The 13445-nt window shown below is 39.0% G+C and overlaps 1 protein-coding gene across 1 annotated transcript in view; it reads right to left on the reverse strand.

Moving 5' to 3' along the window:
* Positions 1 to 12558, reverse strand: part of PRMT9 (protein arginine methyltransferase 9) — a 20624-nt gene extending 8066 nt beyond the window's left edge. Inside the window, exons 1-9 of the mRNA XM_027907457.1 lie at positions 12460 to 12558; positions 12138 to 12216; positions 11349 to 11552; positions 10667 to 10815; positions 9253 to 9489; positions 8583 to 8750; positions 7377 to 7479; positions 5292 to 5398; positions 1665 to 1857 (exon numbers count right to left, since the gene is read on the reverse strand). Of these exons, the coding sequence (XP_027763258.1) occupies positions 1665 to 1857; positions 5292 to 5398; positions 7377 to 7479; positions 8583 to 8750; positions 9253 to 9489; positions 10667 to 10815; positions 11349 to 11525 (1134 nt within the window). The 5' untranslated portion in view covers positions 11526 to 11552; positions 12138 to 12216; positions 12460 to 12558. The remainder of the gene's footprint in view (positions 1 to 1664; positions 1858 to 5291; positions 5399 to 7376; positions 7480 to 8582; positions 8751 to 9252; positions 9490 to 10666; positions 10816 to 11348; positions 11553 to 12137; positions 12217 to 12459) is intronic.
* Positions 12559 to 13445: the final 887 nt, after the last annotated feature.

Consider the following 13445-nt stretch of genomic DNA (forward strand, 5'->3'; position numbering starts at 1 on the left):
TAAATTTGTTTCATTTTGACTTATTATTTGTACTAATGTCTTAAAAGCCTCCTACAGCTCAGTTTGGCAAACACTGTTCTTCTTTATTTTAAGTCTGGATAGTTGGTACAAGCAGAATAAATGCAACATCCCTCTCACTCTCCAAAATATGAGTTTAGGAATTATGTCTTCGAAATTACCTTACTAGCACTCAGTGATTTCTTATCTGAATTTCAGTCGTTAGTGGGTAATTCTGCTACTCTTTGTAAATCTAGCAGGTTTTTATTTATTCTGATAGGAGCATATTTAATTTTTCTTTTTCAGTTTTAGTTGAATTGATTGAACATCCAGGTGTGGCCAGACAAAACACACACCCCCACAAAACCAAACAAAAAACCCCAGGTTGAAAGTAACCTACCAGCACTTGGAACTGCCACATTTGCCCAGTGACAACATCACAACAAACAGTAACCAACGATTCAAACAGTAACCAACGACTCTCAACCACATCAGTGATTCACATCAGTGGTATTTCTCCCTTTTTACTTACGATATCTTAACATTTCATGACAGGAACACTCTATTAGTCTAACTGAAACTTCAAAGGAGAGTTCTGAAACATGATTTAAAGAGTAACACTGTTCTTTACTCTTTAAAATTATCTTTACATGTTTGCCAGCAGGCAGATGCTTAAGAACAGACATCTCTCAGATGAGAGTAATAGCTTCTTATTGATGCTAGAAGCAGAAGCAACATTAGGTCAGAGAGATTGCTCCCAGTAGTATACTGAAGAGCCTTGTCTTATTTCATTTTTAATCTCAGGATGTCAGACAAGCCAACTAGGAAAAGCTATTGATTCAGAAACACTGCAATCCCTGGCCAAGCAATAGCCAAGAATAATTTCATTTATATAACAGAATCTATTTTAAGCTCTGAGTCAATGCTAACTCCTCCTCACAGGTCAACAAGCAAGAAGCACACCAAACATCAGAAGTATCATCTTTTTAGCATGCCCAGCTGTGGGTGGCTGAGGTCTCTGCCTTACAGTGCAGGCCTATTTACACATGCATTCAAATGTATTTTGTGTTAAATACACAAAATAGTGCTAGTATGCTTTAGAATGCCATATTAGAGAAATACCCTAAGATACAAAGGAGCTGAAGGGTGGAATCGAACTGACTGAATAGGGTAATTTCTTCATCTCTCTCTTTTTTACACTGACCCATCAGCACTTAGAGACAGTTTTATGCCAGATGTAAAATACACCCCTTCTCTTGTCTTCAGGTGTTTCTTGAAGACTCTAACTTTAGAGGAACAAACTAAGTCATCTCCACAACTGCACAAATAATTTAAGATGGGTCTATTGCATTCTTTCTCCCCCTCTATATACTGAAGTTGGCAGCTGTTTGATCTTATGGTGAGGTAGTTTATAAAGTTCCCTAAACTATGCCCAACAAACAAGAAACCTCCACGTTCAAAAACCCAGAAAACGTCATCTGACGAATCACACAACCAGACAAGCATCAAAACCAGAAGGGGATTTCAGTGCAGCCCTGCCAACTTTGCACATGTCAACTGATCTGAAGTTGAACTCAAAAGCAAATAAAATACAGGACTCTTGCTATTCATAAAACAATTACTTATAAAGGATATAAAAGAAAAAACCAAAAACCAAAAAACATTACCTGCAGATCATTGAAATCTACTGTCATTACTTGACAGGGTTCTGTCAGGGGTATGAAACCTCCAGGAATACGACTGAGCTTCTCAGTGGTGTAAGGCTCGACGGTTTCCTCTGAACCAGCAAAAGCGTATGTTGGACTGAAGAACTGCACTGAATTTGACAAGCACACACCAGCAACTTCTGGCATTCCCACTCTGGAGTGAAGGCAAAAAGAGAAGAAATGAAACTTCAAGTCATTTGATCAAAAACCCAAAGGAAATTCTCCCTAAGCTGGCTAAGTATTTTAAAATGTACAGAGCATTAGAATAGAAAAGCTAAAAAATATTAAAACAATCCTGTGGGTTTTTTGTTGTATTCAGAGCAGCTCCAAAGCACAGAAAATGCACATCATTTTCAAGAATCAGAACTGAAAGCTGTCTCCAGAAACCAAGTACAAGCCAATTGTGTCCTTTGTCAAAGGCCATAGACTTCTGCATCTTTAAGTACAACTCACTGAGTCTTGACAGAGAACTGAAGAAAAATAAATCCTGTGATAATAAGAACAAATAAAGCTTTTCTTCTGCTATATTAAACAGATAACAAAGGTATTTCTTTCAGGTGAGCAGAATAGTCAGAACAAAGATAGATATGCAATAGGAAAATGCATTTTGGGAGTCTCTTCGAGGTAACCTTTCATTTTGTGGTATGTTTATGTATTTATCAAGCACAATCCATGCTAAATATGGCATTTTTCCTAGTTACATAGCTGTAAGGAAAGTCTCAGTGCTGATTTCTTGGTGGAAAATGTTCTTACAACTCAGAATACATATACCCTCTCTTGTAAGACAGAAGATCAACTGGATTTTTAGAAATTACCTTATACAAAAATCTTCAAAGACAACTGCTGAACTGCTTTAAAACAACTACTCACACTGTCCTCAGATCTCTTAGGTTTGAGGACTTGAGATATATTCTCATTTTCAAAGTACGAGTCAGAAGTTATGTAAGTCTTGCACAAGCTACACTTTAGATTATTCTGAAAAAGTACATTTGCCTGAGAAGCACTTAGTGCTTCCCGTTTAAGTGACAGCTATCCAGCAAAGCTACACTCTTATAGTGAGATCTAGTACTCTGTTCAAACAACAACTATTTAAATTCCTATTTCTAGAACTATTTTTAGTTCTGAATCCCTTTTTCAGAAGACCTCCTCTCCCTGCAAGAGATCTCCCTACAACTAATCACAACTAGACAGGCGTCATATATGGTCATGTCCTTGAAGCTCACAATTGCAGAATTGAGTAAGTTGCCCTTTGTCATGTTCTTAGCTAAGTATATTTTAACCATTATGCAAAGCTAAAAGACATTGGGTTCCATCTTTGGAGCAGATTCCATAGCAATAGAAAGTATTAAGCACTTCACAATAAATACTAAAAAATTCTGCAACATTATCAGCAATTGCAGCCTTCTCACTTGCTCAGTGAAGTAACAGATACTTTAGCAACAAGGATGAGAATGTACTCCCCTGCCTTTGAAACTGAATCCATGTATTATTTTAAAAGAAATACTATCACTAAAAGAGATCAGCTGCTGTACAAGACCTGTATTGTGGAAGAGCTCAGCAGATAATTCAGATATGCTGTCATTAACCTTTCTGGCTTCAACGCATAAGCACAGAGGTTTTGTCACTTTATTGCCTCTCTTTCTGAGGACTAGCTATCTAAAAATAAAACACTAAAAAGAACTTGAAACCTGTAAAGAAACATTTATTCACTGCAATTCTTACAGTGACTTCAGGAGAAAATTAAAACATGCCATAAAAATATTTTTAAAAATGACATAACACTGTAGTAGAGTTAAACCCTACAGTTACTCTAGGGAACACAAGCAGGGGGTAAAAGCAGCACCAGCTATAGCAAAGAAGCATTACAATTGTCACTAAAACATCAAATAATAAAGCTACACTAAGGAGTAAATTGACATGGAACCTTTTGTAAAGTTGGCTTAAGCTCACCAAAAAATAGCACAACAAGAAAATGCAGCATAACTTAAAACTGCTAAAACAATGGGACAGAATACAAAATAGAAGCTCAGATCAAACACAGATAGATGACTGTGATATGTAAGATTATCAACAATTGGACTCAAAAGGGATTCCCTCTCTCAACAAGATGAATCAGAGTTTGATGATAGATTAAACACATTTTTAAAAGTTCTTCAGGGAAAAAAACTCAAGTACTCATACAATTCTGGGCTCTACATCTACTACTAAGCACTCAAAAAAAAATTAAAGCATGAGCAAAAGCTCAAAGCAGTACTAATTGAACAAGACAGAAACTGTTCTAGATGAGATAAAAAGCATGAGAAAAGAGATACTTTGACACCGCTGTTTCATTAGGCTCAGAAAAAAAGCATCCAAACCCCAAAGTTTTACTGTAGATCATGGAAACACTTTTGGTAATGTGAAGACATGCACATCAAAATAATTCAAAGAGATCTGGATAGTTTAAATCTGAGAACAGATAAGAAGAGTTTTACATAAAACTTAATAGCACTTGTTAAAATAGACTTAAGTATTCTTACTATAGCAAAAGGGGATCTCAAACTATAGAGGCAAGAAATTTAAAAGTGACATTTTTCTTCTTTCTACAGCATATAATTAATTTGTGACAATCACTTCAGTCCTGCTAGTCATCTGACCTCAAGCTATTAAAATGAAATGTCAATTCAACAATCCCAAGCTAACAGGACATAAGCTTGCATTCTGTGTAAATTTTGTAAGGAACAGTCAATGTCCTGTTTCAAGGCAAAACCTCTTTTAATTGATGAATAATTAACTTCTACAAGAAATTATTCTGTGACCATCTACCATGGGAACTTCTGTCTCTTTCTGGCCACTGTCCAGGTCTAGCATATTAGAAAAATTGCTGATTGCAGCCTGGCTACTTTTCATCCAATGCACTGAAGCTCCTGTAGCAGTTAGTGTTTTGTTTAAAGATTAATCCTAAACAAAATACATCAAGTCCAAACCTCTCAGACAGAGACTGTCTACATACAGTGATAATGTTCTGCAAGAGGAGAATAAAAATGAGTATGAAAGTATTGAATGGAATATGAAATATGAAAGAAGTCTGAGAGCTGGTCTCAGGAAAGAAACTTTATTCTATGCCAGTTCACAACTAGGCAAAGGACAAATGCAGACAGATAATGCTAGCTGGGGTTATCAACACTTAGGCTTTACACAATCCTGTCCTCATCTTCTGGAAGTGTTAGATCCACCAGTGAGGTATGAAGCAGAGGATAAAGGATAAGTGTTAATCCAAGAATCTACAATACAGACATTGAGACATAATTTTACTATTAAGCAATTTAATTAGAGGCATGTATTTCAGCATAAGCGTAAAACAAGAGTTTCTGATTAAGTGATCCAGAAAATCAGAGCCTCAAAGGGGAAAGGAGGTGTTAAAAAAAAAAAAATCTGGAAAAGGGGTGGAGTGGGGAGGGTGAGAGCAGCAATCCGTTTAGTTAAGCAGACAATCAGCCATTCAAAAAAATAAAGAGAACAGTAAATGAGAAATCCTCAATAAAAACAACCAGTCTTTCTTCCCAAATAACGAATATGGGTTCATTCAGTGCTGGAGTTTAGACATACCTGTGATGCCTACGTATCTCTTTGCATTCCACTGCCATCCCAAATACTGTGGCACTTGCAGGAATAACTCTGCCATAGTCTCCAGCACTGACCTCTTGATTTTTTGGCTGTGAAAACATGAACAAGAACATGCAATGAGATGGTGACCTATTTCTACCATTACTGAAAAGCGTAGGGGTTACATATTAGTGAGCCATCCAAGTGACAGTCAAAACACCAGTAAGTTCTCAGTGATTAGTAAGATTCTGGTCTTTGGCATTCTGTTGACCATGAAAGGAGTTTCTTAAATACAGTGTTTCAACATATCCGGGCTTCAGCCTCTGTGTAACTCTAACAGCACTTTTTTAATTTGTATTCTGTTAGAGTACATTGAAACATTTGAGGAGTTTTCCTTTATGCATTATTCCTATACTTAACACTAGAGGTCATCAGTTTCAATTCAATACCAGAGGTTTCAGCCAGCTAAAACTTTTTTAAATTAGTTGGAATCAAAGCAATGGCAAAATAAAGAGAAGTCCCTCTATTTCATAAGATGTCACAGAGGTTAATCCATATAAGACTCCTTGTCATATTACTTTGCTTGATGTATGGTAACTAAAATGAAAAATTCGTATAGTAAAATTCAAGACCCAGCGGAATTGTTCAGTCTCCCAAAAAAGTTCAAATCAGTAAAATTAAATTAGGAGCAGAAGCATATTGCATCATTACAAAATTATAACTGAGTGTTCCCTGGTGCCACAATGAGAAATAATTCTTCCATAATTCAGCATCTTCTGCTTAGACTGACATGACTTTCTGCTACTAGTTGGTATCTCAGAACAACCAAGTTTGTAATCAAACTTGCAGGAAAATAATGTGTTTAAAATCCACATAAACCCCTTCGGTGTTACTTAAAAAGATGGGGGACAAAAAAAGATTACACCAAAATGAATGAACAGTGATCAGGAGTGAACCATCTCTGTATGATGGAAGGTTACATAGGGGAGACATCCATTGCAAGTATCATAGAATCGTAGAATCAACTGAGTTGGAATAGACCTCTGAGATCATCAAGTCCAACCCTTGATCCAACACTACAGTGATTACCACACCATGGCACTCAGTACCACATCCAGTCTCATCTTAAAAACCTCCAGGGACAGTGAGTCCACCACTTCCCTGGGCAGCCCTCTCCAATGTCTGATTACCCTCTCTGTAAAGAATTTCTTCCTAATATCCAACCTAAACCTCCCCTGGCAGAGCTTGAGACCATGTCCTCTTGTCTTACTGAGAGCTGCCTGGGAGAAGAGACCAACCCTCATCTGGCTACAACCTCCTTTTAGGGAGTTGTTGAGAGTGATGAGGTCTCCCCTGAGCCTTCTCTTCTCCAGGATAAACAACCCCAGCTCCCTCAGCCTTTCCTCATAGGACTTGTGCTCAAGTCCCTTCACCAGCCTGGTTGCTCTTCTCTGGACCTGCTCCAGCACCTCAATGTCTTAACTGAGGGGCCCAGAGCTGAACACAATACTCAAGGTGTGGCCTCACCAATGCAGAGTACAGGGGAAGGATCACTTCCCTGCTCCTGCTGGCCACACTGTTCTTGATGCAGGCCAGGATGCCATTGGCCTTCTTGGCCACCTGGGCACACTGCTGGCTCATGTTCAGCTTCCTGTTAATCCAAACTCCCAGGTCGCTTTCTGCCTGGCTGCTCTCCAGCCACTCTGTGCCCAGCCTGTAGCACTACAGGGGGTGGTTGTGGCCAAGTACCTGTCTACTCAGAACATGAGTTCACAGAAGTACACAATGTATGCTGCTGCCTCAGTGCCATTCACCAAAATCAAATTCATGGAACAAATCCAGATCACTCACTTATGGCATAACAAAAGGAATGAAATATCTACAAAAGTTTCTCATTCACATAGGTCCAGAATGTGTGCACATGCACTCATACACACACACGTGCTCCTGTGTGTGTGTGTGTACACTTTTATATATATTTATGTATGTGTGTGTTTATATAAATATATACACACATATATGTACATAAAAAAATATATAAAACCAAAATAGGAATCCCATTTATCCATATGTACCCACATCGCCTACCTGGGGTTGTAAAAGTAGATGTTCCCAAGCATGTATCAAGCTCTCCACAATTCCTTCTCCAAACAAACCAGCATCAACTGTTTCTGTGACAACCAAGGAAACCCTACATAACAAAAAGAACACCATGAAATACAAGGTATAACACACGTTCCTGGTAACAATCATTCTTTTAAAAAACAAACCCAAACAAAACTACACCAATGTCAGCTCAGAGCAAAACTTTTATCAGTGTTCCAAAGTTTCAATACAGATGGGTAATTTAGTTCTTCCAAAAAATTAAATGTTTTGAATTGTTGTTAGAAGTTATTCAAGATGCAGATAAAAGAGAATAAATACTAAGCAAGAATTTACCATAAAGCCTCTTGTTCAGCATTTATAAATAAATTGAGTGGGAAGAATCTAGCCAAAACAGGAAGATGTTTCAGCCTGGGCACACAGCCAGTGATATTGCAGAATATTTATTTTGTGCAAGAGTATGCTTTCATGCATGTGTATAAAAAGGAATTAAAAAAACCCAAAGCTATAATCAGAGCACAATAAAATTGTTACACAGACTAAAAGCACTAAAATCCTAAATGCTCTGGAATTAAGCCAAAAAAATGTACAGTATGATAAGAGAAGACATTTCCAGAACAGTAGGATTTTACTCCTGACAGGTGACACCTAGTAACTCATTATATACATTAAAAGGACATATATTTTACTGTAGCTCAGCTGGCACAAGGCTTGACTGGCCTAAACCATGTGGCTAAACCACAGGAGCTTCATCATTTCTGATCACGAACCTGTACTATCGCCAGACACTTTACTATAAATGTTTGTATCTCCATCCTATTCAGAGGCTGCAGAAGTGAGACAGAAGTCGACAAGAATAAAACTGCGTTAAAATTACTTTTAACACAGTAATCTAATTTCTCTTTTCCTGTTGTTGCAATATAATTACAAGTGTCCCAAAGCTCCCACCATCAAAGAATAAACTCCTTAATTTATGAGACTGTTGACCTACCATAGAGGTTAGTACAATCTGAAGAACATGTTGTCATTTCTGCACTGCTCTATAGAAGCATAAAACACACAGAGAACCTTCTCACATTCTGGGTAACACCACAGTAGTGTTATTTCCTGTTTAGGTCACAAAGTATTTACCATTTTCTAGAAATAAGAAGCAAATTCAAAATACTGTCACAGCAGAAAGCAACAACGTACCTTTCAGGTATGTGTTCTGGAATTTCTATATCAAGTGACTTCAAATGCAGAAGTTTGATCTCTCTTTTCATATTATTTGCTGCCACCACATCACGGGCAAGTTCATACATGGTTTTTGATAATTCGCAGGCATAGATGTGTGATGCTCCTGCCTTTTTTGCAAACATACTGAAAAACAAGAATCAGGGTTTTTCCCCTCCTCCACATCTGCTTCATTTTTCTATCAGTTCAAGTCTAAAAGTCGTCATGAAGTGAACTAGTATCTCTTGTGTGAACACTGATATTGCACAACTTGATATCCTCTTGATATGCTATCAACAAAGAAACCACCAGAGTTAGCATAACTCCTCCAGCTATACTGTAACTCTTTAGACTCAATACTTAAAAGGCAGTACAAATGGCATTACAAGTCCAAAACCAACATGAGTAATTCAGACAGTGCTTATTGGCACAAAAAGCATCTGAAACAAATAATAAAAAAAGGTTCCAAAAAACCCTACTAAACACTAACCTCCAGACTCACTGATTTCTGAAAACTTTGGTTTCTTTCTTAAGTTTTGTCTCCATAAAGGCATGAAAGTAATTACATTTTCCACTAGCAACCAAATTTTGTTAGACAACAAGAATGTTTCTATTAAATTCATGTTAAAAATGTGCACTTGTGGCATACCTTAAAATTCCCGTTCCTGTGCCAATATCAAGGACAGAGTTGCACCCTGAGCGGACAGCCTTCTCAATGGCCTTCAGGTAGGTAAGGTTCCTCTTTGCATCGTTGAGCATGATGAAGTGCCAGCGTTCCACCAGCCAGTTTGCAACACGATAAAAGTTCTCCTTTGCATCAGCAAAGTCTGGGTTGAGCTTCACCGCCTTGTGAAAATATCCAGCTGCTTCATCTCTAAAGCCCATTCTAAGAGCAAAAATGACAAATAAATAGAAAGCATGCATTCAGCTGTAAGTATCTGTGGATCTGTGGAAGTGTTTTGCGTTAGAAAGATTATCTTTAGAAACACTGGCATTACCTTATTAAAAAAATGATGTTCAGCTTTACATGAAATCACTGTAAAATGCAAAGACAGCCCAAAAATGCCACTGTGTGCACCAACAATCCAGTACTGCAAAGTAAAACAGGTTTTACAAGACTTTGCTGCAACAATATGACAGCAGCAACTCTGCAATCCAGTCTCACAGATGTTCAAGTCAAGAGAATGCCATAAACCTCAGAAGTGCTTTACCGTATTTAACTGGAACATACTGCAAAACTACCACATTTTGAGTTGCCAGCTCTTGCATTAAGAGCCAATTTTGGAAAAAAGAAACAAAAAAAAAGGAAAGAAACTAAAAAGAAAACAAACTATAACTTGAAGCAAGTTTTTATACCTATAGTATATTCTCAAATCAGACAGCAATGAAAAATGCCCCAAATCTATCAAATACACATACACATTTTAATATAATGCTAGCAGAGGTGTAGCTTTGAAACAAAGAAAGTAATCACAAAAAGTAAACCTAATGAAAATTATCTCAATTATGGCCTGTGATTTCAGTCTCAAAGACTTGAGCAACAGCAAAACACTATTCTGCTTTACACTAATAAATAGAAGCATAAGCTCAAACCATTTAAGAACAGCCCTACATGGCACAGTATACATGAACAGCTTCTCCTCACTTCAAAGGCCTGTTATATGTCACCTCAAGAAGGACCAAAATTAAGAGGCAGCTTTCAAAGGTTGTAATTCTGATAGGATCTAAGAGGCAAGAAAGGAAGAATTAAAAAAACTGTAGGTAAACCGCTAACGTGACTCTGAACAACTTCAGTCTCTTTTTTGTTTAGTAATTTCTTAATAAATTGTCAGAAAATATTTGAAGGTAGCATTTTTGTTTTTAACTTTTTATTTTAGTAAAAGTACTTTTCTTTTTTTTTATTTTATTTTTGCTGTGACTAGAAACATCTATTTTAGCTTTGGCTACTCTATTTAAGCTGACAAACAGATTCAAGTTCAACAGTACCCACCACTCAGCATTAAGCATGGCCTTGCATTTTACAGTGTGAACCTTACAAAAACTGAATACACGTTACTACAAACCTGAAGAGATGCTCTCCCATACTATTACATATCACTTCATCATTCGGATATAGTTCGAGTGCTTGTTCATAACAATCAAACAGGTCTTGAACCCGTCCCAGAGAGTGTAGTTCTTCTGCCCATTGGAAAAGAGTAAACTGAAACGTTTCCTAGAAAATAAAACATATACCACTGCATTGCTGGGAGTTACCAGAAGTAGGGAATGGAGCCCTGAAAACATCTGGAGGTATCCTGACATGCACCTCAACACCCTCATCTCCCTAAGCCACAGCATACAACTGCTTGATATCATAAAATGGTAGCTGGCTCACCTGGAAGAAACAGAAATAAGCTCTCGGATATCCAAGAAGGATCAAGGGGATCATCACTCAGCAGTGTTTACTAAGAGCCTGTGTGTATATTAATGCATGCTCCAATACTAACAAGGCCCTATTTTTATTAAACTTGGTTGACACACACACACACACAGACTAAAAGAGAAGTGTATGAATTCCCTTCATATAAGTACACAGAGCTTATTAAACACAGTAATGGCCATCTCCATCCTTATTTTTCAATTCTGTCTTCAAAATTAAAGTAGAAATCCGTTACATACAACAAATCACAAGTACAACACATGTCACAAAGGCCTCAAGGGAATACAATATATAAAATTGTTTCAAGTAATTCAAAGAGCACTTACTTTGACCCTAGTTTTTAACTCGGGAGCCAGATTTAGTACCAGGAGATAGTGAGCATACGCAGGTCCAAAATCCTGCTCCTCCAGGCAATGCTGAGCACTCTGCAAAGATCTGGAAACCAACTCCCTCCTGCTGGCTTCCCTACCACCTCTGCGAAATTTGGCATTGCAGTTGAGCATTTTGAAGATTGTGAATATCCACTTTTCCTTTAAAAAAAAAAAAAAAAAAAAAAAAAAAAAAAAAGCAAAGGAACAGAAGTCACACATACAGCATATCGTAGGCCAAAAAGCTTGTACACAAAGTTGACAGATCAAAAAAATTTTAATTTTCACTAGAGTTTGTAAAGACATCCTCCCTCCCCCCAAATCCTAAGCATTCAAAAACCTGCTCATCTTTGTGCCACCGATAATTCCATCAGCTCTGAGTCAAAAGTCAAGTGCACATCACGTCTGTGTTAGACCAGGTCTGGGAAACAGATTGTGTTTCTCCCTTTGTAATATTTACTTTTGTAATAGACGCTTTAGCGTGTCTTTGACCCGATAGTTGTGCACAGTGGATGCTCATGCACTCATAAATTTCAAAATCAACCACACAATCTGCAGGTTAAAATTTTTCTCGTTGAACAACAGCATCTCCATAAAACAAAGCGAGCTAATGAGCTCGCAGTTTATTTTACAGAAAGCAGCATGACAGTTTTTCCACTTTAAAAATACCGTTAGAGAGTTACCAGAACCAATACACACATTTTTACACCTGCTTCGGCTACCCTTGCAACTTTGAAAGCTACTTACCTGAGAAGGGCTAATACCGCCTTCGGGATTCCCAGATGAGTCCCAAAGCCGAAGAACACGAAGTTTACATGGAGAGGGACTGCAAGAAACACAGTACCATCACGAAAAGGCTTGTGTTGGTTTGTTTTTTGGTTTTTTTTTTTTAAATCCAGAACCCCACCAAGTACCGGCAGTGCACACAGGGACATGTAAAGCCAGGGCGGGCCGTGCCACCTCGCCCGCCGTGGGATGCGGGGGCCGGGGCAGGCGACCCCGGGGCCGCCGCCCCGGGAAGCTGCGGGGGGCATGGGGGGGCTTCCCCTGCCTTGGGGACATCCATCACCTGCTCCGAGGCCATCCATGCCCTGCCGGGCACGGACCGGCACTCCCAGCCCGCCGCCGCCATCCCAGAGCCGGGATCGCGCAGGCGCTGGGCCGTGCCGGGGGGGAACCGCCACTGCGGAATAAAGGTGGTTTTCATTATTCTCGTTCTTTATCCACCCGTATCCAGTCCCTTAAAAGGCGGCAATTCAGCTCGTGCAAACGCAGAGCCGCAGAAGTGATTCACAGCGATGTTCTCCATACAGTCCGTTTCCCATCCGCGCTGTTCGGGTCTACGCTACCGCCGGGAAAGACGCGCCACCTTAAATGTTCGCCAGCTGCAGTGTAAGGGATGCACGCTGCGCACACGCTGCAGTTACGGTATTCCTAAAACCCAGGTTTAACTCCCCTCTCTGTAAATCCTACGAACGACAGATGAGAACTCAAACGACACCAGGTTTAAGTCATGAACAAGGCCCAGTTGTCTTTGTCTAAAAAATCTGCTCTGCAGCGACACACTGCAAGAGGCAAAATTTAGAGCTTAGCTCGGCGTCTCCAGTCCCTAATTTCGCTCCCTCCCATGCTTAGGACACCACTTTCCTTCTTTGTGGAGTCCGGCAGACTGTCTGCTCCGGGGAAACAGCCACATGCAGGGCCCTGGGATGCACATCTTTTCTGAAAAGGCAGAGTTCGTTTGGTCATATCCTACTTCTGGGACAAGAACAGGCCACGGCATTGTTTAGTAATTAGGAAATGTCTGGAAGCTGCTCATCTTCAATTTCGTGCTCTAAAGTATGAATGCAGCTCATCCAGGCTTTTATAGCTGTGGATATTTATTGTATGTGCATTCCCTTTTGAGAAACAAATAAACATCATCTAAAAATGTCAGGCCAACATTTTGAACAAGATTAAAATAGCACATACAGAGTGGGAATGTGAATCCAGATGAAACACAGCAGCAGCTGAACTGTAATCCATGGCAAATTTCACTATTGCTCTATAATATTG

Source organism: Empidonax traillii, unplaced genomic scaffold (genome assembly GCF_003031625.1).
Source record: "Empidonax traillii isolate 1590-97213 ecotype Southwest subspecies unplaced genomic scaffold, ASM303162v1 scaffold1472:size108541, whole genome shotgun sequence".
NCBI classification, from domain to species: Eukaryota; Metazoa; Chordata; class Aves; order Passeriformes; family Tyrannidae; genus Empidonax; species Empidonax traillii.